Source organism: Saccopteryx leptura, chromosome 2 (assembly GCF_036850995.1).
Source record: "Saccopteryx leptura isolate mSacLep1 chromosome 2, mSacLep1_pri_phased_curated, whole genome shotgun sequence".
Classification (NCBI taxonomy): Eukaryota; Metazoa; Chordata; class Mammalia; order Chiroptera; family Emballonuridae; genus Saccopteryx; species Saccopteryx leptura.
In genome coordinates, this window is record NC_089504.1 from 378969011 (window position 1) to 378996482 (window position 27472).

Below are 27472 nucleotides of genomic sequence, written 5' to 3' on the forward strand. Positions count from 1 at the left end.
AACTGATGCATTTGTGGATGTCTTGTTATGATTGACATGTACTGTATGTAAGTGGACAACAACCTGACCCTTGGTATGGTTTGTAGATGTCCATATTGCACAAGAATGAGCTTTTTGCTGACTCACATAATGTACGTAACATACATCCCTTCAAAATGTCAACTTCCCTAACTAGTTGCTATAGTCCAGACTCTAGGGCCGAGGACAAGCAACCATGGTGACCAGAAAATGCGGTGCCTTTTTCAGTTGCAACACGGGTCAATCCAGAGTCACTCTATATCTTGCAAGTTCTTTGCTCCTACAATTGAATACTTCACACATTTATCTTATTTTCCTCCTGAGTATCCAAAAGTGCTTTGGAGAGCAAAAGTGCTTCATCTCCCCATTTCACAGATAGAGGCAAGGGAAAGGGGCTGTTGCAAAAAGCTGTAGCCAGCTGCTCTACAGAAAATGTGGCAGTACCAGAGTAAATGTTCGAGTCTCAGGGCAGGCGTCCAGAGCCGGCAGCATTGGCGGTCATATGGAGAGCAGAATTTGAAGGGTCTTCCAAGAACAGCTCTCTACAGGACATGTTTTCTGATAACCTGAAAATAATCCTTCAGCTTGGCTTTGCCCAACGGGAACATGAAGTTAAATAGAAAAACCCATCACCAAAGCGGCAGCTCAGTGTCCCTCCAGCTGGATTCTGGATGCACTCCTTCCTCCCACATCTTTCCTCAGGGTGGGCTAGCACCTTCCTTTGGGAGGACTCAAGATCCTTGGCCATACATTGATGAAAGGAAGAGTGCATCCTTTGCCGTAGCAGGTGCCTTGACTTAGGAAGACAATTCTCGAAAGCCTTGTTAACTAGGTAAGAGTCCAGAGAGAATGATTTTTATCCCTGAATCAAGTTTCCTTTTTTCTGATGCACAGTCTCATCACGAGAATTTTAAAGCATGAAAGGAAGTATGCTAAAGTATTCTGAGCTGTCTGCTTCTAACGGAATGCAGACATTTTCACTGTTACTAAAACACAGAAAAGACACTTCTCCCAAAGGCTTCCTAAAGCCTTCTTTTTCTTCTTCGTTGGTGTGGTTCATTCTTGTAGCAAAGTCTCTCTCCAGTTGAAGCCCCCAGTTGGTCCATGGGTAAGAGGAAGAATGGGTGGGTCTGTCAGCTGCCATATTCCAGTTTCTCCCAGTTCTTCACAAGAACAAAACCCCAAGTATGGAATCTGACATAAGAGTAGTAAAGAAACAGAAAATAGAAAACAGAAGTTTAATGCTCCAACTTTTATCTAGAGGATAAGGAACAGTCCTAGAAATTAACAGAGGCTTTGTAGACATGCATCCCTCCCCCTAAATCCATAAAAAACAACATGATAAGTTAAAGGGAAGAGTATTTACATTGCAAGAAGATTCATCAGAAGGATTCATTATTAAATGGTGATCTCCTGCCTGGCCTGTGGTGGTGCAGTGGATAAAGTGTCAACCTAGAATGCTGAGGTTGCCAGTTCGAACCCTGGTCTTGACCAGTCAAGGCACATATGGGAGCAGGATGCTTCCTGCTCCTCCCTTTTTTTTCTCTCTCTCTCTCTTCTATTTAAAATGAATAAATAAAATCTTTAAAAAAATTGGTGATCTCCTCTTGTGTAATTGATTGTTGATAGCTTGCCTCTTCTTAATGTAGGAGAAAATGAGACAATATCTAAAGCTATGGTGCTGCAAGTTAATTCTTAATTTCCTAATCGCAACTCAAACTAAAACTGCAGCTCATACGTTTCCCAAATCATATGTAGACAATGGGAAAGACTATTCAGTTTTTGAAAAGTTGTTTATTTATCTCAGCCAGCCTTATTTATTTATTTTCATGTGTATCTGTAACATTCAATGTTGACACCATGCTCTTCCTGACTTCAGCATTCATGGCATTTGAAAGCTTATTTGTGTGTATGTGTCCGTAGCGGCATTTAGAAACAAGATAAAAATCTCTGCCTTCCAACAGCCTACACAGTAACAGGAAGAACAGACGCATAAGTCAGCTTTTAAAAAGTTAGCTGGAGCCCTGCCGGTTGGCTCAGTGGTAGAGCGTCGGCCTGGCGTGCAGAAGTCCCGGGTTCGATTCCCGGCCAGGGCACACAGGAGAAGCGCCCATCTGCTTCTCCACCCCTCCCCCTCTCCTTCCTCTCTGTCTCTCTCTTCCCCTCCTGCAGCGAGGCTCCATTGGAGTAAAGATGGCCCGGGCGCTGGGGATGGCTCCATGGCCTCTGCCCCAGGCGCTGGAGTGGCTCTGGTCGCAACAGAGCCACGCCCCGGAGGGGCAGAGCATCGCCCCCTGGTGGGCGTGCCAGGTGGATCCTGGTCGAGCGCATGCAGGAGTCTGTCTGACTGTCTCTCCCCGTTTCCAGCTTCAGAAAAATACAAAAAAAAAAAAAAAAAAAAAGTCAGCTGGAGAGCTCGGTTGTTTAGTGTTGTCCAGATATGCAAAGGTTGTGGGTTCAAGCCCCATCAGGACACATACCGGAACAGAGTGGTATTTCTATCTCTCTCTATCTCTTCCTCTTGCTTTAAAATAAAAAAATTTTTAAAGTGAGAAAATAATTGCAATAGAGTTTAAACCAGGTTCTCTAGGGGCACATAAAGGAAACATAAGTCAGCGTGGAGGGAAGTGTGTGGGAAGGTGGCTGACAGACAAACCTATTTCACAGGCAGGAGAAGGAAGAAACCAGATGTGTGGGTCAGCCCCACGGGTTTTCTGCCTCACTGCCCTGTTTCTGGGTTTGCCTTTTGGCCTGACATTTTAAACCACGGCTTCCTGTGGCCGCCCAGCCAAGACCTGTCCTCCAGCTGAGCTGTCGAGTCTGTATTGGCCCCTCGCTCTTCTTCTTGCAATCCGTGGTTCCTCAGGGAAAGCTGGGCAATTTGCTTATCACGTTTTAGCCACTGCTTAAATTTTAGCTCTTAGAAACTAGAACTAGGTCAAACATGTCTTTTTCTCTTACACAAGGCCTAGTAAAGCGCCTTACACTGAGGACCACTCGATCCAGCTCGGTCAAGTGAATCAGTAAATGCATTTTCCCAGCTCCGAGAATGTGCTCCAAAGAATTCAGCTATCAGCCAGTCATTGAACTGTTCTGAAATGACTGGGCACCACCGGCCCCTGAAATGCAAGTGAATTACCTTTCGAACCATTTGTACAAAGTCCTTAGAGTTCTGAGGTGACAGGCCCTGGAGTTGGCAGGTACACGCTTCAAGGGAGGATGCATGGGCCACAATCAAGATGTTATTTCCTGAGGGGAAAAAAGCAAGAACTGGGATGACCATTTCTATAAAGTCAATGTAAACTTTGTAAATACTGGAAGCCAAGTGTTCTGGGGAGGGGCAGACATTCTCAGGAAAAAGACTATGGGGCTAAACATTTTGAAAATGCTTTGTATTGTTAAAGCAGCCTCATATCATTAAAAAACCCTTTAATCTTAAAATAATTATAGATTCATAGGAGGTTACAAATAGTCTATGTGTATACATAAAATTACTGTTGATCTTTGAACAACATGCATTGGAACTGAGTGGACTCCCTTAAATGCAAATTTTTTCATTAAATAATATAAATCTATTTTCTCTTCCTTATGATTTTCTTAATGTTTCTTTTTTCTAGCTTACTTCACTGTATATAATACATAAATAATGCAATATATGTTTTAATTGACTGTTAAGGAAGGCTTATAGTCAACAGTAGGCTAGTAGTAAAGCTTTCGGGGAGCCAGAGGTTATATAATATATGGATTTCCAGCTTCATGGAAGTTGGCGCCCTTAACCCATTATTCATGGGTCAATTTTACAGATAGTATGTATACACAACTGTATATTATATATGTCTGTATATCATATTATACACACACACTAACATATTTAAATATTGTGTGGGTATTTATATAGAGTGTATATTACACACATATACACACATACATACATACACACACGGGAGGTCCCATGTGACTTTTACTCAGCCTCTTCCAATGATAACATCTTGCCTAAATGGTATACGATCAAAATCAAGAAATGGATGCTGGTACAATCCATATAGCTTATTTAAGTTTCCCCAGGTTTAATCAAGTCTATGACATGCATAACTTTTTGTAAACACTACCGCAATCAAGACACAAAACTCTTCTCTGCCTACAGTGCTCTCTGATACCTTTAATATAGTTTTCAATGTTGTCATTGTGGACCAATGAACACTTGAGACTTCCCAGTTGATAGAACATGCTGCATATCTTTATAGTTGGATTACAGAAGTGGTAATGAAGTGAGTGGTTTTATGAGTGATAACTAAATGGGAATCATCCATAATACTGTTGACCAGGGATATCCACTACTTTTTTTTTTTTTAATAGAGACAGAGAGAGAGTCAGAATGAGGGATAGATAGGGACAGACAGACGGGAACGGAGAGAGATGAGAAGCATCAATCATCAGTTTTTCATTGCGACCCCTTAGTTGTTCATTGATTGCTTTCTCATATCTGCCTTAACCACGGGCCTTCAGCAGACTGATTAACCCCTTGCTCGAACCAGCGACCTTGGGTCCAAGCTGGTGAGAGCTTTGCTCAAACCAGATGAGCCCACGCTCAAGCTGGTGACCTCGGGGTTTTGAACCTGGGTCTTTCGCATCCCAGTCCGACGCTCTATCCACTGCACCACCGCCTGGTCAGGCGGGATATCCACTTTAACAATTCAGTGTATGTAATTCCAGTCTTTGCTCTATGAAGATACATATTTTACCTTAAAAAAAAGCAATGGGAATGTATATACGCTTTTGTAAGCTGCTTTTTATTTTACTAAAGATTTTATTGTGAACAGTTTTACATATTAAGTATCTGAGTTCAATGTTTATAAAATTCAATAGCAAACACTTGAATCTTATAGAAGACTTCTTTGGTGGTAGCTGTGATGGTATGTGTGTTAGCTGTGGCTGTATTTGTGTGTGGGTGTTCATGTTCCTGGATCAAATTATAGAAAAAACAATGTTATGCTAAAGAACTTCTAGAAATTGTAACTCCTTCACAGAGTGCAAGATAAACAGCTCTTAACACAAACATCTAAGTTCCTTTATATTGAAATTAAGCCTGGTATATCCTCATGGAATACCTGCCATTATAGGTATTCAGGAGAATTTTACGAATTTAACATGAAAGTATCTACAAGAGAGTCTGGAAATATTGTTTTATTTATTAAGTAAGTCTGGCATAGCAAGTTGAAACATCCTGAACAGCCTATTAACCATGATAAAGAAATAGTCATATATTTAAATATGGAGTCCAAAATAATACCATTTACCTTGACTTTTACATTCACTTATTATTTCTTTTGTTACTTGAAAACTTCTGCTGATATAATTATCATAGGATTCTGAAACCATTAATTTGCTGACGGGAATGTGAGGTCTGTAATAGAGAAAGGAACAAAAGCAATAAAACATTTAGATCCTAAGACAAAGCAATTGATACTACTCTTTTTTTTTCTTTTTTTTTTTTACAGAGACAGAGAGTCAGAGAGAGGGATAGATAGGGACAGACAGACAGGAATGGAGAGAGATGAGAAGCATCAATCATCAGTTTTTCGTTGCGACACCTTAGTTGTTCATTGATTGCTTTCTCATATGTGCCTTGACCGTGGGCCTTCAGCAGACCGAGTAACCCCTTGCTCAAGCCAGCAACCTTGGGTCCAAGCTGGTGAGCTTTGCTCAAACCAGATGAGCCTGCACTCAAGCTGGCAACCTCCAGGTCTCGAACCTGGGTCCTCCGCATCCCAGTCTGATGCTCTATCCACTGTGCCACCGCCTGGTCAGGCTGATACTACTCTTAACTTCTATTTCGACCCTTCTAAAGTTCCTGTAATTTCGTTTATCCACTTCCCTAGAAAATGGGAAGGTTGAGATTTCCACTACGTAGAAGTGGGGTCGAAATGTACGGAATGTACAGAAATAAAGTCTGTGCGGGTATAGTGTCAGAGTGACCCATTGGAAATGAAACATTCAGTGTAGGTTTCACTTGCAAGATGATTCATAAGCAGTTTAACTAATTCTACTATCAGTCTTTGGTCACATAACCAGTCGGAAGCAAAGTGGAGGTTAGATCACATTATCTATTTAGAGCACAAGGGATTTCCAAAGCTTCTCCTCAGTAGCCTTACAAACAATAACCCATAAGGGTAGTTTTATTATTTTAAAATTTTTGTTTCTAGCTTTATTAGGATATAATTAACATGTAACATTGTGTAAGGTTAGGGTATATGACATGTTGATATGATACACATATATTGCAAAATGATTATCACCATAACCCTTAGCTAACAAATTCATCATGTAACATAATTATCATCTCTTATTTTGTGGTGAGAACATTTAAGGTCTATTCTCTTAGCAACTTTAAATATATATATATATTATAATATATAATATATATAGTATACTATTATTAACTATAATCACCATGCTGTCATTAGATCTCCAGAACTTATGTATCTTATAAGTGGGAGTTTGTACCTTTGACCAACATCTCCCATTTTCTCCCAGTCCCTGGTAACCACAGCCATATGTAAACTATTGTCTGTTTCTCTGAGTTTGACTTTTGTAGATTCCACATAAGTGATATGTGCAGATACCTCTTTAGATCCTATTTTCATTTCCTTTGGTTATGCACTCAGAGAGGGGTTGCTGGATCATAAGGAAGCTCTATTTTTAATTTTCTGAGAAATCCTCTGTTCTGTTTTCCATGGAGAAAACACTAGTACAATCCCAAGAATAATGTAAAAAGGTGCCCTCTTTTTCACATTCTTGCCAACATGTGAGCATTTTTGCCTTTTGATGATAACCATTGTGACAGGTGTGAGGTGATACTGTGATTTTGATTTGCATGTCACTGATCCACAATGTTAAGTATCTTGTCATGTACTTGTGGGCCCTTGGTAAGCCTTCTTTGAAGAAATACCTATTCAGCCCTTCTGCCAATTTTTAAAAATTAAATTTTAGTTTTCAATTACAGTTTACATTCAATATTGCTTTGTATAGGCTTCAGGTGTACAGCATAGTGGTTAGACGATCATACACTTTACAAAGTGGTCCACTTCTTTATAATCCCAGCACAGTCTGTTCCAATGGGGAAAAGCAAAGGACTAGGAATGAGAAGACTGTGAAAGAGATTAAACAGTTCTTCACAGGCAGAAAATGAGCAATAAAAGTTAGTAGTTGATACTATCGTGATAATGTGTCCATGAACCATACAACTTTGGGCAAAGCCACTTGTATTCTCTTATATATAAAAGTGGCTTGTCTACATTCTGGGGTTATGGCAATAATAAATGAAGATGAAAAGAATTAAGAATGCTTTGAAAAACTAAAAGTGACAGTTTAAGGTGAGACACTGATATTTCCTTTCCCTCCCAAGAAGCTTCTGAAAGTGCATTATCATTTGTTGGTGGCTACTCCTGGTATGCCAAGTGGTTTTATTATTCCCTGAAAGAGATATAACAAAGGCAGGATAATGCAATGCGTGTGTGGGGCTCTAACCTAAACTCAGCTAAATACAAGGGAATTCTGATCTTTATTCAGTTTGGGTATTTCCAGTCCTACACTTGACTTCCAGCAATGTGGATCATTGTCTGTGGGCTGTATCTGGTCCTTCATTTCCTTAAGTAGCCCAGCCTGGTTGTAGTCAAATTCTTCTCCATTGGTCTCAGGAAACAGCAGTGTCAGAGGGTTACCTGTAGGTTGTATCAACGCTCAGGTTGGCTGCAGCTAACTCTGATGGCGGAATCCACGCAGGTAATGTGTTCCCAGCAACCCATTTTGTCCACTCAAATAAGCCAGGCTCTACGCGGATCTTCAAGTGATTTTCTTGTTGTAAACCTTAGAGGGAAGATAAGTTAAAGATGAAGGAAATGTCACTAGGTTTTTAGTGAAAAAGTAAATGAGAGGCCAAATTGGTATCAAAATTCTACAATAGTAAGTCTTCTACCCTCTTTTGAACGGGATGAGAAAAGAAAGTGGAAGCATGAGTTTGGCCCAAGGAGTTAAATTTCTGTGTGTTACAAATATACGAGTTACTCTGGCCACGCCACCCGGGGAAGATGTATGCTGGCTTTTTAAATGGTACCTGGTTTAAGGGGAAAAAACACAAGCCACTACCCCCAAAATGTACACAGTCCTCGCACTGCCATAATTCCTTTTTCTTTCTTTTTTTTTTTTTAAACAATTTTTTTTAATTTTTTTTCTTTTTTATTATTTATTCATTTTTAGAAAGGAGAGAGAGAGGCCAAGAGAGAGGAGAGAGAGAGAGAGAGAGAGAGAGAGAAGGGGGATAGGAGCCGGAAGCATCAACTCCCATATGTGCCTTGACCAGGCAAGCCCAGGGTTTCGAACCAGTGACCTCAGCATTTCCAGGTCGACGCTTTATCCACTGCGCCACCACAGGTCAGGCTCCTTTTTCTAAAGTAAGTGCCAAGACTGATTTACTTATGAAGAAATGTCAGTGTCTCTTGGTGTCCAGTCGTCTACAATAGTTTACATTGTGTTTGATTATCATGTAAATTATTCATTTTCTCTATCAGAATAACCAACATTGAATATCTACAAGTGCCAGAGCACAAGTTCTGTGCTTTAGTGCAGTGTAATGACCCTCGGAGCAGAAAATGTCCCTGTTTAATTCTCTTTGTATTGTCTTAAGCCCAGTTTTTCTATGCATATTTAATTCATAATCTATTTTAATACATAAATGCATTCTGGTTTACTTAAGGTTAATGAATAGCAGTCTCAAATATAGTGTAAATTCTTTGTTGGCTCGGCTATGCCTGGCTCATTCATTTGTTTGATATAAGTAAACAGTCTAATATTTCTTCTAGTTTTCTTTTCAGTGGAATGAGAATGGTGATCCCGAGAGCTATAAGCATCTACAGATTTTAGGGTGAACATTGAATATCTTGCCAGACCAGGCAGTGGATGGAGCGTTGACCTGGGATGTGGATGACCCAGTTTCGAAAACCTCAAGTCATTGGCTTGAATGTGGGCTCATCCAGCTTGAGCGCAGGCTCACCAGCTTGAGTGTGGGTTCATAGACATGGTCCTGTAGTTGCTGGCTTGAGTCCAAAGGTTGCTGGCTTGAGGCCAAGGTCACTGACTTGAACACTGGCTTGAAGCCCAAGGTTTTTGGTTTGAAGCCCAAGGTCACTGGCTTGAGCAAAGGGTTTCTGGCTCAGCTGGTCAAAGCACATATGAGAAAGCAATCAATGAACAACTAAGGTGCTGCAACTATGAGTTGATCCTTCTCATTTCTCTCCCTTCCTGTCTTTCTGTTCCTGTCTGTCCTTCCCTCCCTCACTCTCTCTCTAATAAAAAAAAAATAAGTTGAGTATCTTTATAGCAATGGTGCTTTTAAAGTCATAAAGAAACCAGGATGATTAAGATTTGCAGACACCTGGGAACACCATTGCTACTGTAAACAAGAGGGAGGAAGTGACTTCACCATTTCATGCTCTGTAGGCTCTAAATTATTCCCAGACAACTTTTTACATGAATTGTAGAATTCATCCAAGAAAAAAATGTTCAAGGAAAAAAAAAATTTGTGTGCTGCCTTTCATTATTACATTTATGCTGTTAGAGTATGGTTTGGGGACTTCTGTAGAGACACGTTCCAAAAGAATCATTGCTAAAAATTCTATAGTTGAAGCTTTCACTTGGCTCATGTCTCACGAGTTGAAGATAATTTAAGTGTAGGGCTGCCTGGAGACAGGGGGATGGAATTGTTGACCTTTGTCAAGTCCTACCTTTCAAGATGTTATATGCAGTCTGAACACAGCGCAGGGACGGGGAACAGTAGACGTGGTCGACAATGGTGTTACTTTCTAATAAGGCTTCACCTGCAAAGAAGAGCAAAGGAGAATCAATCTGATACGCTTAGCCTCAGCTTGACCCTCAGTGTGGGAGAGGATGCCAGTAGACCCCGCAAACCTCTCTTTTTGCAGTGATGGATCACATATAGCTAGCCTGCAGTCTCAGCCTTTTTTGTTTCCAACAAATCCCTTGATAGAAAGAGATTTATTTCTAAGAAAAGAAGCCAAACGAAAGACTCCTTTTTGTCTTTTTCTTTCTTTTTCTTTGGTGCTAACAAGCAGCGAAACATCCATCTAGGAGAGACTCAGAAACAAGATAGTGCTCTGATGTCAAGGTTGTGATAAAAACTGGAGGGTTTATACTGTGAAAATTAGGTTATTTTAATTTTATCCTATGTGAAACAAAATTTTGACTTGTCCTATTCTTGGACACCAGAGGTAAATAAATCTCAACACCTGTTACTTCAACACTTTCCTCGTGGACTCCACTCCTTTTCTCTCCCGATAAAGTCCAAACACATTAATACAGCGGTCAAGGTCTTCTGTGAACTTGCCTGCCTTGTCGATTGCCCTGCTCACAGTCTCTGCTCTAGAAACAGGTCGACTGGTTTCCTCCACACTCTTGATGCTGTTCGCCCCATCTATGATGTTATTTGTTCTCCCCACTGAGAACGCCCTCCTCTCCCTCCTGCCTTCTTTACCCAGCTGACTTGGACTTCAGGTCTCAGCGTACCTCTCCTCTCCTCTTATGTGTCTTGTTCTTTTGGTTTTGTTTGTTTTTTTGGTGCTCCCATAATCTTTTTTCTTTGAGTTAGAAGGGTGAAATCCACATAGTGTTCTAAAATTGTTTCTTCAATTACAGTTTACATTCAATACTATTTTGTATTAATTTCAGGTGTATGCATAGTGGTTAGACAACCATGTGCTTTACAAAGTGGTTCCTCTGATATTCCCTGCACCTACTTGGTACCATACACACTTATTACAATATTATTGACTGTACTCCCTATGCTGTACTTTACATCCTCAAGACTTTTGTAAATGCTAATTTGTATTTCTTAATCCCTTCACCTTTTTCACCCAGTCCCCCAACCCACTTCCCCTCTGGCTATGATCAGTCTGTTCTCTGTGTCTATGAGTCTGTTTCTACTTTATTCACTTATTCTGTTCTTCAGATTTCACATATGGGTGAAATCATATGGTGTTTGTCTTTTTCTGACTGATTTAGTTCAGTTAGTATAACACCCTCTAGGTCCATCCATGTTGTCACAAGTGGTTAAGACTTCATTATTTTATATGGCCAAGTCATATTTCATTGTATATATGTATCACTTCTTCTTTATCTGCTCACCTGTTGATGGCCACTTGGGTTGCTTCCTTATCTTGGTTATTGTAAATAATGCTGCAATGAACACACGGGTGCTTATATTCTTTTGAATTAGTGTTTTTGAGTTTCTTTGGATATATGCCTAGAAGTGGTATTTCCAGGTCATAAGGCAGTTCCATTTTTAGTTTTTTGAAGACCCTCCATACATTTTCCCACAATGGCCACACCAATCTACATTCCCACCAACAAAGCATGAAGGTTCATTTATTTCTTTTTCTGAGGATTTCTCCTGTTCTTTCATTCGGGTCATGTTCCTTTGCCTCCGCATTTTGAGTGCCTTTCTTTATTTCTTTCTGTGTATTAGGTAGATCTGCTATGTGTCCTGGTCATGGTAATTGATATCTTGTGGGGCTCAGTGACACAGTCTCCCTGATCACCTGAGCTAGGTGCCCCAGGATTGCCCCTTGTGTGGGTTATGTAAGCCTTCTTGTTATAGTTGAGTCTCAATTATTTTTGGCCCGTCTGTGGGTGGGGTTGTTCCACAGGCTGGCAGACTGTGAGAACCAATCCCAACCACACTGTACTAACTGCTGTGTGGACGTTGACCCTACAAAGTGGAATTTGTGTCGGCAGGGTCTAGTGCTTGCTCAGACCTCCATTCGGGTGTGCCACTTGTGGAGCTGATTAGATTGTGCTTTGATATGGTATGGAGTCCACCAGGGGTGGGTTGCTCTTGGGGCTCTTAGGAGGGGCTCCAGCACAGGTCAATTTCAGACACTGCCTATGACTGGCTCTGGGCTTTCTGTTTGGCCCTACAAAGCGATCCACAGTTTGTGACTGCTTCTGCTAGGTCTCAGTGGGCATGGGAGGGACCAACTTGTGCACCAACATCAGCTTTGACTTGTATTGAGCCTGGGAGTAGGTCAGGAAAAAGCACAAGGCACCCTAAGATTTACCTCCACCTGCTTTTGTCTGCTGGCTGCCTGTTAGGTTCAGACACTAAAAGGGCCGCTGGTGGTACACGAGTTGCATGAATTAGATTCTCAGTGAGTCAACAGTTAAGTGAAGTGGTGTTCATCAGATCGATACACGTTCAAACAGCATTGGTGCTGCACATGGGTGCAGGTCCAGCCCCTTTCATATCTCCACCTTTCTACCAATCTCAGTGTGGCTTCTTCTGTAAATCCTTGCTTATAGGATTTCTCTTCAGCTAGTCTTTAGTTGGCTATTCAGATTGATTGTTTTATAATTTAGTTGTAATTACAGTTTGGACCTGGGAGGAGGTGAGTGTGACTTCTACCTACTCTGCTGCCATCTTGGATACCCCTATGCACCCATAATTCTGTGCATGGTTTTATTTTTGAAAACCACATTGTAAACTATTTAAGTTTGTGCTTATAAGTTTGTTTTCCTGAGGGTGGGGACTCATGCTTGGATTGCCAACACCTAGCACAGTACCTTGCACAAAGGAAGTAATCAATCAATACATTTTAGGTAACTGAATAGGAAAAGGCCATTGAATCTGTATGGCAAGTTTTCTGCAAAGAACTGAGTGTCCTCAAAGGACCAATTGGCCTCCGTACATTCAACCATCCCAAGGTTCCTTGCTCCTCACCCTTGTGTTAGAGGCTGACCTCTCTGCCACGCCAAACCTGACCTTGCCCCATCACTGTGGCTGTACACCCTCAATAAGAATCACACTTTGTTCACTTTGGTAAACCAACCTTGTGTCAAGCACAGTGTCCTAAACTTCATGGTTACATAAGAAATCCTTTGAGGAAATTTACTGCTAGAAAAGTTAGAGGATCCCCTAGGAAGTGCCCTGGCACACCTGCTGGAAACAGAATTCTGAAGAGGTGGTCAGGAATGTCTGTGTAATTGCTCTAAGACACTTACCCACTAGTCTTGCTTGCATACATCCGAACACAGTAATCGGAGCGTCTTTCTCATAATCCCGAAAACCACCGCTTCGCTGAGGTAAGCTATAAGGCATGTTCAGGTTGGTGCGTATGTAGCGGCCTAGGAAAAAAGTCACACAATGGTTATGTGAGTTTCTTGTTCCTTAGGATTTACCTTGCTGATCCTGACAGTCTCTGTACTTCTATTCCTTTTTGGCCAAAGAGACTATCTTGAGCTCACTAGAAATATCAAGGCTGTCATTTTCCTTTTGTTAGAATGTCTTGGAATCCACCCTTCTATTCTTCAGACAAAAGTGACAAGAGATTGCTTTTTAAGTGAAAATAGCAACCAGCCACTCTAAAGCAGGGGCTTCTCTCATACCAAGCCTCCCTGTCTTAAACATACCACTCAAATGAAAACGGAACCCACATGAGTCAGAGTGCATTAGAGGTGGGAACTCTGGCCATGAAATCAGCCAAGGGTACTTGTCCCTGGCTCTGACTTTGCCATGTGACCGTGGGCAAAACATTTGCTTTTGGTCCCTGGTGTCCCAGGTTTTAGAATGGAGACAAGCACATTTACCTCTTTCCTAGCACTCAAAAATAAAAAATAAAAAAATAAATCAAGAAAGGCCTTATCAATGTAACATATTATAGGTTTTTCTACAGCCCATCTAACCATAAATAATTCCGTAAGTGTGGCTTGACTGTGCCCTCTAGAGGCCATGTTAGGTATACCAATGCTGAACAGGCCATCCAGCTACTCACCTTTGGCATCAAAACACTGGGCCAGCCAGTACTTCCCAAACACTACATCCATCCTCTCACCATGCCGACACACAAAGAGGCATCTCTTTTGGGGGCTAGCCTTGCTGTTGACCCTCAGAGGCTGCAGATAAAGAAAGAATATTAGTCGGGAAACCACGAGAAAGTAAACATGCCCTGGAGCCAGGTGCCTGGTGAGCTGAGCTGGGAGAGCATGTTCTATTAACGGATGACTTGGCCTATGAGAGGTGGGACTCATCCTACAGACTTCACAAGTTGTTTTGAGGCCTACGTGAGGCTAACTGCAGGTGCTTTGCACAATAAGAAGGGTTATGAAAATGGTATTTTCTTCGCTACTGCTGTTGCTAGTAGAAATACTAATACTACTACATGAACACCACTTGAGTTACAGCTCAGAAGGAAAACTAGCTAGCATGTAGAGAAAGCCATCTAGAGGGAGAGCATCCCCCCTGAAAGAGATGCTTCATCAACTTCTTCAGGGAGTGAGGACTTTTGTTATCACGAGTATGTCTGCCTTATCTTGAACAGGAGGTGGTTAGACCACACGGTCCTTCCAATAATGAGGTTCTGCTTTGTCTATTCCAATCATAGTTTAGGCACTGTTGTCCAACCACATACATGTTGGTGTTCCCAGAAATGGTTCCAGGACGATAATTGTACCTCTGGTTAGGTGAAGAAAAAAGCATGTCTATATGACTGGTTTCTATCACTGCCAGGTTGATCATTATAGATGTTTCTATGCACCTTCTTTCTGATAGAGTCAGCTATTCCCAGGTTCCTGAGTGCTGCCACCTTCACAATGGCCAGCACTGAAATTATCCCAGTTGCCCTGACAAAGTTAATATGTGAAATGGTGGCCTGGTCATCCCCATCGCTTCTCTTACTGTCACATTACCTAATTCAGGCCCTGGGCTTTAGCCAAAGCGATCTAACTTATTATTTGTTGAGGTTCAACTGAACTTTCAACTTGCCTTTGTGTTGTACACACTACCCCCCCCCCCCCGATTCTGTATCCTGCAAACTTTCTGGCATATATCAAGCACTAACATACACTGAACACTCACTGTGCACCAGGTTCTATGCTAAAAGCCTTATTTTTATTATTTCTTTTAATATTTTTCATTAAAGTGTAGTTGAGATGCAATACTATTTTAGCTTCAGGTGTACAACATAGTGATTTAACATTTATATACCTTATGGTGTGATCACCATGATATATCAAGTAACCGTCTGTTACTATATAAAGTGATATTACTCACTATATTCTCTGTACTTTATATTATATTACATTTTCATACCTTTATTTTGTAACTGAAACGTGTACCTCTTATTACTCTTCATCTTTTTCACCCATCCCCCTACCCTATTTCCTTTCATCTTCCCAACGGCCTATGAAATAGATACAACTATTCTACTGTACAGATAACATGCTTTCCTCTCTGCAGAAGATCCTTCCTCACCAGCCTAGACCCAGATGCTGGTAGTGATTGTCAGGACCACCCAAACGACTCTTCCTAGGTTTGAGTTTTGGTACACATTAGTGGCCTCATCCATCGTAAACAGGTGCTCAATGAATCTAGATTACAATGGAGGATGTGAGCCTGGCTGTCAGCCTTACCTGTGTGGGCTGGCAGATGTAATTCAGAGGAGTCATCTCCCCCTGGCCCTGGTCCTCATACAGCCGCCTCTCCGATATGCCATCACCAAACGAGAGAGTGTTGGAAGATGACGGATTTAATATTGAGTAAGAACTGCAGAGGAAGATGAAGGAAGATGTTAAGTGCTTTGGCCAGAAGTCATTAGCCCTTCATCCTTGGACTAACAGAAGTGTGGGCACTGGCAGGAAAAGCTCCCTGGGCAGGGCGATGGTTGGGAAAGCTGAGCAGGTAGGCCCCATCCTTAGGAGGGGCATTTTCTTTTATGCTGAAGCCTTGCAGTTAATAAATTAGGGGTAGATGGAGTTCTCTACTTGCAGTAGATGAATTCTTCCTTCAGGGCAAGGACAGGGCCTGTGGTTTTGTGCTTATTAAGATGCCACAGGCATGGTTGGCATCAAAGTCATGTTAAAGAATAATGAAGTATCAATATTGAACCATTGTTTCCAGCTATTCTGCTGGCTCAAAAGAAATAAATTCTGTTGCCTTTAATGGTTTGCATGGTGACTGCCATCCAAACTCCCAGATGAGAGGGAGCATTTTGACTGTCTCCACCACTCTGCCTGTGGCTCCTTCTGGTCTAGGGAACCACATGGCCATTATCCCCTCTTTCACCTTCTTTGGTCTCCAAACCCCATTCCATCCCAATAACGCCCCGAATAAGACCACTGCAAACAGAATTATTTCTGAGAAGACCGTTCTCACTAGATATGATAGGCGGAGCCGTGAGCCAAGATCTCTCATTTCTGGGTGTAACACTGTAACTACAGAACCCCCACAGGGGTCTCGCGAGAAAGGGAGGCAGCACATCCCACCCTGTCCACATTATTTTGATTAGCTAAGACCTCCAAAGAGCTTTTCCTAAGAAACATTACAATTTCAATGTGGCCGTTGGTCAAATCCTGTGAGCGTCTCCTTCTGCATCACTGGGCAGTAGCAAAAGCAAACATTTCGATTTGATTTCTGGCTTCTTTAGAAGTAGGGCAGTCATAGGTCCCAGTTTGCCCAGAACAGTCCTGGTTCATATCTGTTGACCCAGCAACCTGTGCAGTTGAATATCTTTTCTGGATTGCTTATTTTTTTAACACACTATTATGCTTAAAATTTTAATTTTAAAAAGAACATATTTTTTAAAGGAAACTAAATTTGATGGGATGACATTGAGCAATAAGAATATATAAGTTTCTGGTGAATATCTCTGTAGCATTTGAACTGTCGATGGTGTTGTGCACCCATCACCCAAAGTCAAATCAGAACATTTTATAGTCACCAATATAATAAAGCTAACTGGTTGTTAGTAAAAATTCTTTAAAAAAATGGTTTGGGCCCTGGCCAGTTGGCTCAGTGGTAGAGTGTCAGCCCAGCATGTGGATGTGCTGGGTTCGATTCCGGTCAGGGCACAAAAGAGAAGCAATCACCTGCTTCTCCACCCTTCCCCTCGCCCTTCTCTCTCTCTCTCTCTCTGTTCCCCTCGTGCAGCCATGGCTTGATTGGTTAGAGCAAGTTGTCCATGGGTGCACTGAGGATAGCTCCATGGCCTCCACTTCAGAGGCTAAAAAAAGACTTGGTTGCCAATCAATGGAACAATGACCCAGATGGGCAGAGCATCACCCCATAGGGCTCTTGCTGGGTAGATTCCGGGCATGTAAGAGTCTGTCTCTCTGGCTCCCCTTTTCTCACTTAATAAAAAAACAAATAAACAACCCTCTCAAAAAAAGTTTGATTTTTAATAATTTTAGCAACCCTTTTGCTCTCCAAGGTGTCCCTTTGTTTAACTGTAAATAGACCCATCCTAATTCTACAGGAAGTCACAGGAGCCTCAAACCCAAGACAAGTGAGGTTTCAGCCACTGTGCAATTTGGAATTGCCAGGGGAGGTTGAAAAAATACGCATGCCTGTGCCCCATTCCTCGTAGTTTATGGTTCAGCAGGTCTGGGGTGGGATCCAGGGACTCACAGTTTAACAGAGCTGCACCAGTAAGTGTGATGAGACTTATTTTGGTAAAATTCAAGCAACTGTAGGCCAAGGAAATCCTGTGCCATTCACACAGTCTTAATAGACCAGCTTGTTCTCTTGTATTTTAAACTGAGACCCTCCCAAACATCACACAGTTAAAGAAAATTCAGTTTCACTCTCTGATTCATCGAAGCTTCAGGGCCTGAAATGTCTGGATGGAACTGTCCCGACATCGTGCTTGTACCGGCCCCTTAATTTCTTCATTTATTATAGCTGTGAAGACACTGATAGAATGTACCAGCCCTTAATTTCTTTATTTATTATAGCTGTGAAGACATTGATAGGATTTCTTCCCTACCTCCTTCAGCTCCGTTGGCAAGGAGAATGCCAACCTCCAACTGTCACTGTAATCAAAGGACCTGACTCACTCTGAGACAGTCTGGAGCCATCAGTTCCAGCAGGACAATAGTCAGGTGCTGTCTGTTGAGAGCGGCATAGAGAAGCTGAACCTGACACTCAGAACATCTTCTCAAGTACCAGGGACGAGGCCACCTCCCTAGGACACATCAGGCCTGGGTATAAGCCCAGAGGACCAACCTGCCCACCCTGATTCAGAAGACACAATGGGGCTCCACCAACTGACAAATATCTAGGGATCCTCAGAACTGGGCAAGATGCTCTAAGAAAGGGCAGAGGGACAGTATTTCCTGAGGATGGGCTCAGAGAACTGAGGGCAGAGTAAGAAGAGTTGTGAAGGGTCACAGGCCCCAAATCTTTGCTTGTTGCGTAAGTCCCTTCTGCAACCTCCCATCGGGTCAGCCAGGTCACCCTCGAGTGCCCGAGGCTGTACCTCCTCCTGTCTCTCCCTGGTCAGACGTGGGAGAAGATCTGCCTCCCTGAGTCATTTCCTCCTCTGGGATTAAGTAGGAAAAGTACAGTCCTTCTATAGGATCACTTTTGTGGAAGAGGCATTTGATTTGATGAGCATGTAAGCGGACTAGAAAACACGAATTAGGAAAAAAACAAAAATCATAAAGCTAATGACTGTTTTAGAGTCAGTGCTGTTATGTACATGATACTGATCCCTGTAAAGCCAACTTCTTCATTTCAGCCTTTGTAAGACCCGTGAGTTTGCTGCAATTCATTATCATCTACATTTTCTCGATTAGCAAACAGAGGCTCAGAGAGGTAAGGTAACTTGGCCAAGGTCACTCAGTGGGTGAGTGGGAGAGTTCAGATTGGAACAGAAGACTCTTGGAATAAAAACTCAAATCCTTAATTACAATGTCCTAACAACTCATGTTGGTGTTTCTCCATTCTCAGCAGGGTTGACTATAGAAACTGATAGTTTAATTTCAGACATGATTCCCAGAAAAACAACATTACTGGTAATCTCTCAAAATAAACGGAAATGACACACAAACTGCTCTGTGATCATGGTCTGAAGTCTCTGAGGTTCACCCACGTTTCAACCTGAGCTCTAACTGGCCAAGAGTGGGCTTTGATGCAGGGATCCGAAACGGGTCAGCGGGGCTTCTCACATACTCTTCTCCCACGTGTAGCCCTGCTTTTATGAAAGCAATCTAAGGGCTATGCATAGTCAGACAAAGAATCTTTTAGATCTCTGTGTATTCACATATATTACACTTCACTTGTTTTCATAGGGAGAAAAGGGTAACGTTGGAAACCTAACTTCTTTATTTTCTTAGAAACATTTCTGAAAAAGCAAATGTTTGGGGAACAGGAGGCAGCTTTGACCTTCCAATTTATGCTACATGATGCTGGAAGGTCGTTTGGTGCGGGGGGGGGGGGGGGGGGGGGGCTGAGCTGGAAGGGAGCAGGAGCTTCTGGGCGATTAAGGAAGAAAATGTTCTCTCCCATCTTTGGGGTTGTGGTTTGTCTGCTTGCTGCTAGCCAGGGTAGGGGAACTTCTCTCCTTCTCGCCTTCTAGGCAAAACACTCATTGAAATCGCCCCTCTCTGCTTCTCTTTTGTGGTGACAATAACAGTGTTGGACACCATGCAGCTGGTTTTCAGAGCTTCCGGCTCCAAGCCACATTGGCACATGGCAAGAATAAGACGGAGGAAGAAGAAGCCAGCACACACCCCCTGACAAGATGCCTGAGTGTGTCAGGGAAGGGCTGGCTTCAAACTTCTCTGATTAAGAAAAAGTGCCTTTTGTTTTTTATTTTATTTATTGGGATAAAGCTAGCCACAAGATGCAGACCACTCTGAACAAGGCAACGGTTTGGTTTAATGAAGAATGAGTGAAAGTTATCACTCTAAAGAAAACAGGGGGACACGTGTCCTTCTTAGGTTCTGGCAGTTGCTCATTTCCTTAGAGACACTCTGTCACTTGGGCATTCACGTGCCCAGTCTGAGGATGTGCACAGAGTCACCTATTCAATGAGAAGTGTTTACAGCTCCTGACACTTGCAAACTCTTCCATTGCTGGCCTGGCTGGTGTAGTGGGAATTTTCCCAGCTACTCTGGGGAGTTGGACCACTCTAAACAATGACCCAACACACAGGGGATAGAAACTTAAAAGCCGTGAAGACACAGCATGAGGATGACCCACACTTCAGCCAGAGAAACTGGACCCCCACGCAGCCTCAGTTTAGTCTCTGCTCTGGAACTCAGACAGCTGGTTACATCGCATGGGGCAGGCAGAGACTGACTCAGAGAGATCCACTGCTCATTTCTTGCAGGCCCCAAGTCATCCCTTTTCTGGAAGTCTGGAACCAACAGAGCTTTCTCCCCGTGGCTCTGTTTACAGTAACTGCTGTCCCATATGTGTAGAACTAAGTCCATGTCCCCACCACCTCCTGAAAGTCGGCAATGTTTCTCAAAAAACAGCAGACAGAGAACTTTGAGTCAGCTTACCAGTTAAATACCCAGGTGCTACACTCATCAGCCTTGGCGATGTAGTTCTCCGGCAGGAGTCCAGCACAGCCGGTGGTTAAGGACGTGCCATAGAGCCAGCCCTCACTGGTGTTCGTCTGCTCTATGGGGGACATGAAGATGAAGTCCCCAGGGACCAGCTCCAGCTCATCATCATTCTGTGGGGTGTAGGGGTAGATCACCTGTAATGTCTGAAAAAGAGAGGGGAGAGTGAGGCCCACATCTGACCCATTCCATCCCCCCAGTGCCTCCAGGGCAGATCTCTGTGTTCTGCTTTAACAATGCCCACATCCAGATGTTGATATTTATAGGCACCCCTGGGGGCTGCAGGCTGTGAGTAGATTTGGATTCAGATCAGCAAGCATTTCTTCTGCTTTCTTTTTTAGAGTAAGGTGGGTGGGTGTGTGCTTGGTGCTACTGGACGGTTCCAGACCTTCCTTTAGGCATTTCTTTGCTTCGTTTTGGGATTGACACAGGGTTTTTAGAAGTTTATTGGAAAGCCCATATGCTCTGCAGTAAATGGCTGTACAAATCGGGTTGGACCTAGTTTCCCCTGCTCCATTGCTGGGGTAGGCACCATAACAGACCCTTGAAACCCAGCTCGTGAAAAGTTAATTTTATACATGGGGGTTAGAGATGCACCAGATGGAGAGACTGTCCTGTAAGAAAGGCTTTGGGAGAGATTCCCTTTCTATAGAACTCAGCTGCTTAAGCAAGACATGGTTCCCTGCTTTCAAGGAGCTTGCTTTAGCCTGACCAGGCGGTGGTGCAGTGGATAGAGCATCAGCTTGGGACGCAGAGGACCCAGGTTCAAATCCTCGAGATTGCCAGCTTGAGTGTGGGCTCACTAGCTTGTGTGTGGGGTCACTGGCTTGAGCATGAGATCACAGACATGATCCCCTGGTTGCTGGCTTGAGCCCAAGATCACTGGCTTGAGCAAGGGGCCACTGGCTCGGCTGTATCCCCCTGGTCAAGGCACATATGAGAAAGCAATCAATGAACAACTAAGGTGCTGCAACAAAGAACTGATGCTTCTCATCTCTTTCCCTTCCTGCCCATCTGTCCTTATCCATCCCTTTCTCTCTCTCTTAAAAAAAAAAAAAAAAAAAGGAGGCTTGCTTTACACCTGCATTTTTAACAAAGAATTTGAAAAAAATTATCTTTTATAGTCATCCGTGTATATGTCAGCTTGCATCAGCGGACAGATGAAGACCACATTTTCGGGGGGTGGAGCTCAGAAAAAGTTCCCAGCGTTGACTACAGGCCATTCTGCTTCGCTGATTTATTCCTTGTTTGGTCTCCTCTCCTGGTAGATATAAACCTCACAGGCATAGGTATGAGGATACTTTGGAACACATTCATTTTACTTATTTAAATGGTTATTAACACCAGGAGACCTCAATAGTCAGGAAAATATTTCCTATCCCATTTGTTTCTCAGGGGACACTAAGGAGGAGACTCTCTAACAGGTTTTCCTATGCTCCCGAAACTGCTCTACCTTCTGGTTCCACTTGCAGGTTTTTAACTTTGGCTGCAGTCGTCTCATCTGCAAAATAATACCTGGACTATACAAGTTAAAAGAGGCCACCTAAGGAAACTCCTGAGGCCAGAGCCTCATATGCAGAAGGGGGGGTAGTTTCTATTGAGCCATGAGGCCTCATCTTCCAGTGACACTGTCCTTTCTAGCCGCCCGAGCCCTGGACCAGGAGCGAGGTAGGCTTGTGAGCTATGACACACTGGTGTCAAGGTAACACAGCAGAACATGTTATAAAGGGGGCTTGACTTCTGGAACTCTTTAATGAAAGGAGCCAGTAAAAAGCATAATTTTTTTTTCTGAGAATGGAAGCGATCACGCACAGAACTCGAGCATCCCACCAGATTTCTGACATTCCTTCTGCTAAGAACTCCCATTTCTTTCCCCGCTCCGACATCTTCCCCTCTAGGTCTCCTTTGTCCCTGATCACCTCTCCACTCCTTTCCCTTCCCTCAGCTCCACCCCCCCCCAATCACTTTTACAAACCAACCAGGAAGGTTTTCCTCTGGGTTGTTAAAAATAGTTTAAAGAAAAAAACTATTCCCAAGAAATCTATAAGCTAGCTATGGGATGACCCACCAAAAGGAACAGAGTAAAGAGAGGCACTGAGTCGTGGGGGACGAGCCTATACTCATGTTCCTTAGCGTAGCGTAGTCCTCGCTGCTAATACCTTTGACCCAATCCAATAGTGCCTTTTCACTCAGAAATTCAAATAACTTCAGAGAACAACTCATTCCTCCTCTGACTTGGAGAGCGTGAGTATTTTATCTCTAGGTTGTCTCCAGGAAAATCTAGGCCCAGCAAGGGAGTGTAGCAGACGGTGAGTTCTAGGCAGAGAGTAGCTCAGTGCCTAGGTTAACTTTGCTCCAGTGGAGCCTCAGCTGTGGGAGAGGAAGAGAGAGATAGAGAGAAAGAAGAGGGAGAAGGTTGGAGAAGCAGATGGGCACTTCTGTGTGCCCTGGCCAGGAATCGAACCCTGGACTTCCACATGCCAGGCCAACGCTCTACTGCTGAGCCAACTGGCCAGAACCGATACTCAGTCTTTTGCTGAGCATCTACTTGTAAGGATTCTTGAGTCTATCTAAAGTATGCTTTATTGCCCTTCTGACACAGGGTCTAAGTGCACAGTTTGCTGACTGACAGCTTGGGAAGGACAGTAACCGCCTTGTGCAATTACAGGCACCGAACTTCATTACCTTCGAAGCCCTTGGAGTCTTAGAAACAATCCTAGCTGCAGCACCTGTCGCTGTTGGACGCACTCTGCTAGGGATTACATGAAGGCTTTTCCATAGAGCCTTTTATTTAGTCCACACAACAGTCCAGCAAACTATTACTGCCATTTTACACACAAGAACATGGAGGGCTGGGGAATCACAGAAATTGTAAAAGTGACTCAGCAACTGCTAGAGCGACAGAGCCAGGATGGGAGGCCATGTGTGCTGGACTCCACAATGTATTTTTTTTGTATACCTCTGTCCTTCTTCTAGATTGCTATTGCTTGGTGTATAAAACTTGCTCAGCCCAACGTATCTCTAACGTGGAAGAGGTTACATAAAGGACGAGCAGGCACTCCAAGTCCCAATCAGTTGAGGCTCTAAGCAGCAGAAGGATGAGACTTAGGAGTGTTCCTGCATATCCCTCGCAGAGTGCCCTGCCCAAACCACTTCTCCTCTCTGGATATCTGTTAATTCGTTGGAATGACCACTCGACCTTGTCTCCTGGGAACCGAAAAGGGGAGGTGAGAAGAGGTTTCCCCACGCAAGGGGCTTCGGTGAATCCAAATGACCTCGAAGAGCTTTGCCAAAAGGAATGGGAATACGTAAGTTTTAACCAATAAAAGATAAAAGAGGCCAAGTTATTTTTAGAAAATGATTCATGCGAGCTCTTGTCGCCTCTTTCCCTCAGCGCCAATTGAGCAAAATGTGGGTCAGGCAGAAAAGCAATTACCCTTTGAGTGAACTGGAGGACAGTGTTGATTAGACGAGATTCCTTGTAAAATTCCATTGCCATCTTCCCTCTCTGAGGAAGGTGACTTCTCAGAGGCCATTTGCATGCAACCCTTGATTTTCCCTTTGCTCTCAGGAGGGAGGAGTCTGATCAGCCACCCCGCCCTTTATATTTACGGCTCATTCTAAGCAGTTCCAGGAGATGTCAGAATTTTTTTTTTTTTTTTGAGACAGAGAGAGAGTCAGAGAGAGGGATAGACAGGGAAAGACAGGAACAGAGAGATGAGAAGCATCAATCATTAGTTTTTTGTTGCGCGTTGCAACACCTTAGTTGTTCATTGATTGCTTTCTCATATGTGCCTTGACCGCGGGCCTTCAGCAGACCGAGTGACCCCTTTCTCGAGCCAGTGACCTTGGGCTCAAGCTGGTGAGCTTTTGCTCAAACCAGATGAGCCCGCGCTCAAGCTGGTGACCTCAGGGTCTCGAACCTGGGTCTTCCGCATCCCAGTCCAATGCTCTATCCACTGCGCCACCGCCTGGTCAGGCAGATGTCAGAATTCTTAAGCAAGCTCAAGCCCGGCTTCCTTGTGTGTCTTTACAGAAACCCTCATCAGATGTCTCAGAAAGAGGACACGGCATTCCTATCAGCAGAGTCAAAGCGGCAGGTTCCTGACACCCAGTCACTGTGCCCAGGTCCAGACCTTGGGTTCCTGGGTCGGCTCTTCCCAGCACTTCCAAATTGATGATGAGGTTACCTGGTCTAGACCTTGAGGTTCTAACTAGTTTTCATATGAAAAGAAATAGCTAAAAGAGATGTCAAAAGACTATCTACACTTTAAAAAGTCAGTTCTTCTGCTGTTGAAAAACTAGGAAACACCTGTAAATGTTGTTTAATAAATGTACCCTGGATGACAAATTTTTCACCAAACTATGTGATCTTTTTTGGATGAATTGTCTATCTTGATTGGTCAGAATCCCTGAATTCTTCCCTGGCTGGGTAGCTTAGTTGGTTACAGCGTCATCCTGATAAGCCAAGGTTGTGAGTTCAATCCCCAGTCAGGGCACATACAAGAATCAACCAGTGAATGCATGAATGAGGGAAGCAACAAATCAGATGTCTCTCTCTCTCTCTCTCTTCCCCTTTCTCTAAAATCAATCAATAAATTAAAAAGAAAAATCCCTAATTCTGGTTTCAGCTCTGGGCCTAAATTACTGAACCAGCCACCTAATCTCTGTGTGTCTTAGCGTCTCCTTCAAGAATAAAAAGGACAATATCACTCTTCAGAGATGGCACCTGCTTGTCCTGTAATGCAGTGTTGATTCCCCCAAAACAATGATGCTGGGATCGGGCTGATCTTTCCTGCACCAAGATTCAAAGTTCCCACTCATGCTGCCTATGTGACACATATGAACTACAGTGTGTAGTCTGTGCTTTCATTTCATGTGTGTCTGTCGTCTCCCCTGCTTGACTCAGAGCTCCTTGAAGATGGCAGCACATTTAAAAATTCTAGTATGTTCCATGGTAACTTGCATGTTGTAGTCAGCAAATATCTTTGATTGTGTGTTCACAGATTTTTTTTTTTTTTGTATTCATGTGTTCTTCTCCTCACCTAAGAACAGGATGATGTCTGCTATCAATTAACACCGTAAAAGTGGATATACTATTTAAAAATTTTCCAACATACTTTTTTATATTCTTTCATTTCATTTCATTTCGGTAGCATTCCAATAAGCCTGGCTGGGCAGACAGAACAATGGGACATCACACAGATGAGCCACTTGGCGCCCAGATGGGAAGGATGCCAACTCGAAGCTTCCTAGTGAGTTGAGCAGAATCCTGGACAAAACCATGGGCCATCTGACTCCTGGTCTGGTGCTTCCTTCACTGCCTCCCTGTGGTGCCTGTCTCCCTGCTGAAAAGGGCCCCTGGTTCACACTGCACCTTTGCACTGTGTCAGGAGCCACAGTGAGACATTATTACCTCATGGTTGGCAAATCGGATGTCCCGAGAGAATATGGTAGCCACCCAGTCGCACCCTAGTTTGACATCAATGTTCTGGGCTAGTTTCTCTAGGGTGGGTAGGTGGCTGGATGGGAAGTGGTAAGCCAGGGTCACATGTAGCTGCTTCTTGTGAGGTTCCACATGTACATCTGGAAAAGGAAGAAAACAGGCAGTTCTTAGAAGGTGGTGATCGTAACAATGGTGGAGACCTAAGGAAGAATATAGACTCCCAACGAACTAAGGAGGGAGTCCCGCTGTCAGACAACATCTGTTTCTCTTCTTCACAGCAGCTGAATAAAGGGAGGTGGGTGGGTAACACGGCCTGTGTCAACCCACAATTGGAGAGGTAAAGAGCAAAGCATCTACGGACCGGCTGAGAGGTCATGGTTTTGGTTGGCTCCTCCTCACCACAACTCTGATTATCACCAGCCCCACCCTCAGATGGGGAAACTGAGGCCTAAAGGGATGCGCTAATTTATGTAGAAATAAAGAACAAATTTTGTAATCATGTGATTCTCAAAGCCATATTGGCTTGGTTTTGAAATAAAGTTTCTTAGCTTCTGGCTGGCTCTGATGGAGGACTGAAGGAAAAAAGAGAATATTTACAAAGTTTAAAACAGAATTCCTTAACAGTGTTTGGATCAAATAGTTTCTTTTTCTTTTTCTTTGTCCTGTGCATTGTAGGGCCTTTAGCTGCATCCGTGGCCCCTACCCACTGGGTGCCAGTAATACTCCCCAAGTTGTGACAACCAAAAATGATTTAAGATATTGCCATATGTTCCCTGGAGGGCAAACACTGCCCTGGTTGGAAGCCACTGGTTTAAAGTAGGCAGATTATTGCTCTAAGACATCCCAAAGGATAAAACAAAACCAACCTACCTACCTTCAGGGGGGTGAATTTTATTTCTCTTTTGTATGTCCCCCTAAAGGGTAAAACTCAGCCATTGCCCAAGCTAGGCACTGAAAGAGGTGCAACTAGAGAATTTCTGGAACTTGAGAAATTAAGAGGCTTGGTCAAATCACACAGAGATGGAACTAGGGGTTGGATTGTTGGGTTCTGAGTGCATCTCCTGCTGTGCCGCAACACCTTTCTCTGGTGTAAAACGTGGAAGGCAAGGGCTTTGTGTCTTGTTCATGCTTTACAGCAGTGGTCCCCAACCCCGGGGCCGTGGACCGGTACTGGTCCGTGGGCCACTTGGTACCGGTCCGCAGAGAAAGAATAAATAACTTACATTATTTCTGTTTTATTTATATTTAAGTCTGAACGATGTTTTATTTTTAAAAAATGACCAGATTCCTCTGTTACATCTAAGACTCACTCTTGACACTTGTCTCAGTCACGTGATACATTTATTCGTCCCACCCTAAAGGCCGGTCTGTGAAAATATTTTCTGACATTAAACCGGTCCGTGGCCCAAAAAAGGTTGGGGACCACTGCTTTTTAGTACCTGTTAAATGAATGCATGCATATGTACGAATCCCCTTAAAGGACCTAAGATGGAGGATAACATTAAATCTACTTGCTGAAGGAGTCTGGCTGTGCCAAAAATTTTAGAATGCCAAAGCATAGTTTGAGGGCAAAGACATGATGGCCTGCTTTCAGGT

General features: G+C 43.3%; 1 protein-coding gene across 1 annotated transcript in view; it reads right to left on the reverse strand.

Annotated features, from left to right (window-relative positions):
* Window positions 1-253: 253 nt before the first annotated feature.
* UBASH3B (ubiquitin associated and SH3 domain containing B) overlaps window positions 254-27472 on the reverse strand; it is a 136886-nt gene continuing 109667 nt past the window's right edge. The window contains exons 5-14 of the mRNA XM_066365304.1: window positions 25847-26016; window positions 20368-20576; window positions 15493-15625; window positions 13857-13977; window positions 13087-13209; window positions 9798-9890; window positions 7740-7884; window positions 5316-5422; window positions 3158-3267; window positions 254-1212 (exon numbers count right to left, since the gene is read on the reverse strand). Coding sequence (XP_066221401.1) covers window positions 1075-1212; window positions 3158-3267; window positions 5316-5422; window positions 7740-7884; window positions 9798-9890; window positions 13087-13209; window positions 13857-13977; window positions 15493-15625; window positions 20368-20576; window positions 25847-26016 — 1349 coding nt within the window. The 3' untranslated portion in view covers window positions 254-1074. The remainder of the gene's footprint in view (window positions 1213-3157; window positions 3268-5315; window positions 5423-7739; window positions 7885-9797; window positions 9891-13086; window positions 13210-13856; window positions 13978-15492; window positions 15626-20367; window positions 20577-25846; window positions 26017-27472) is intronic.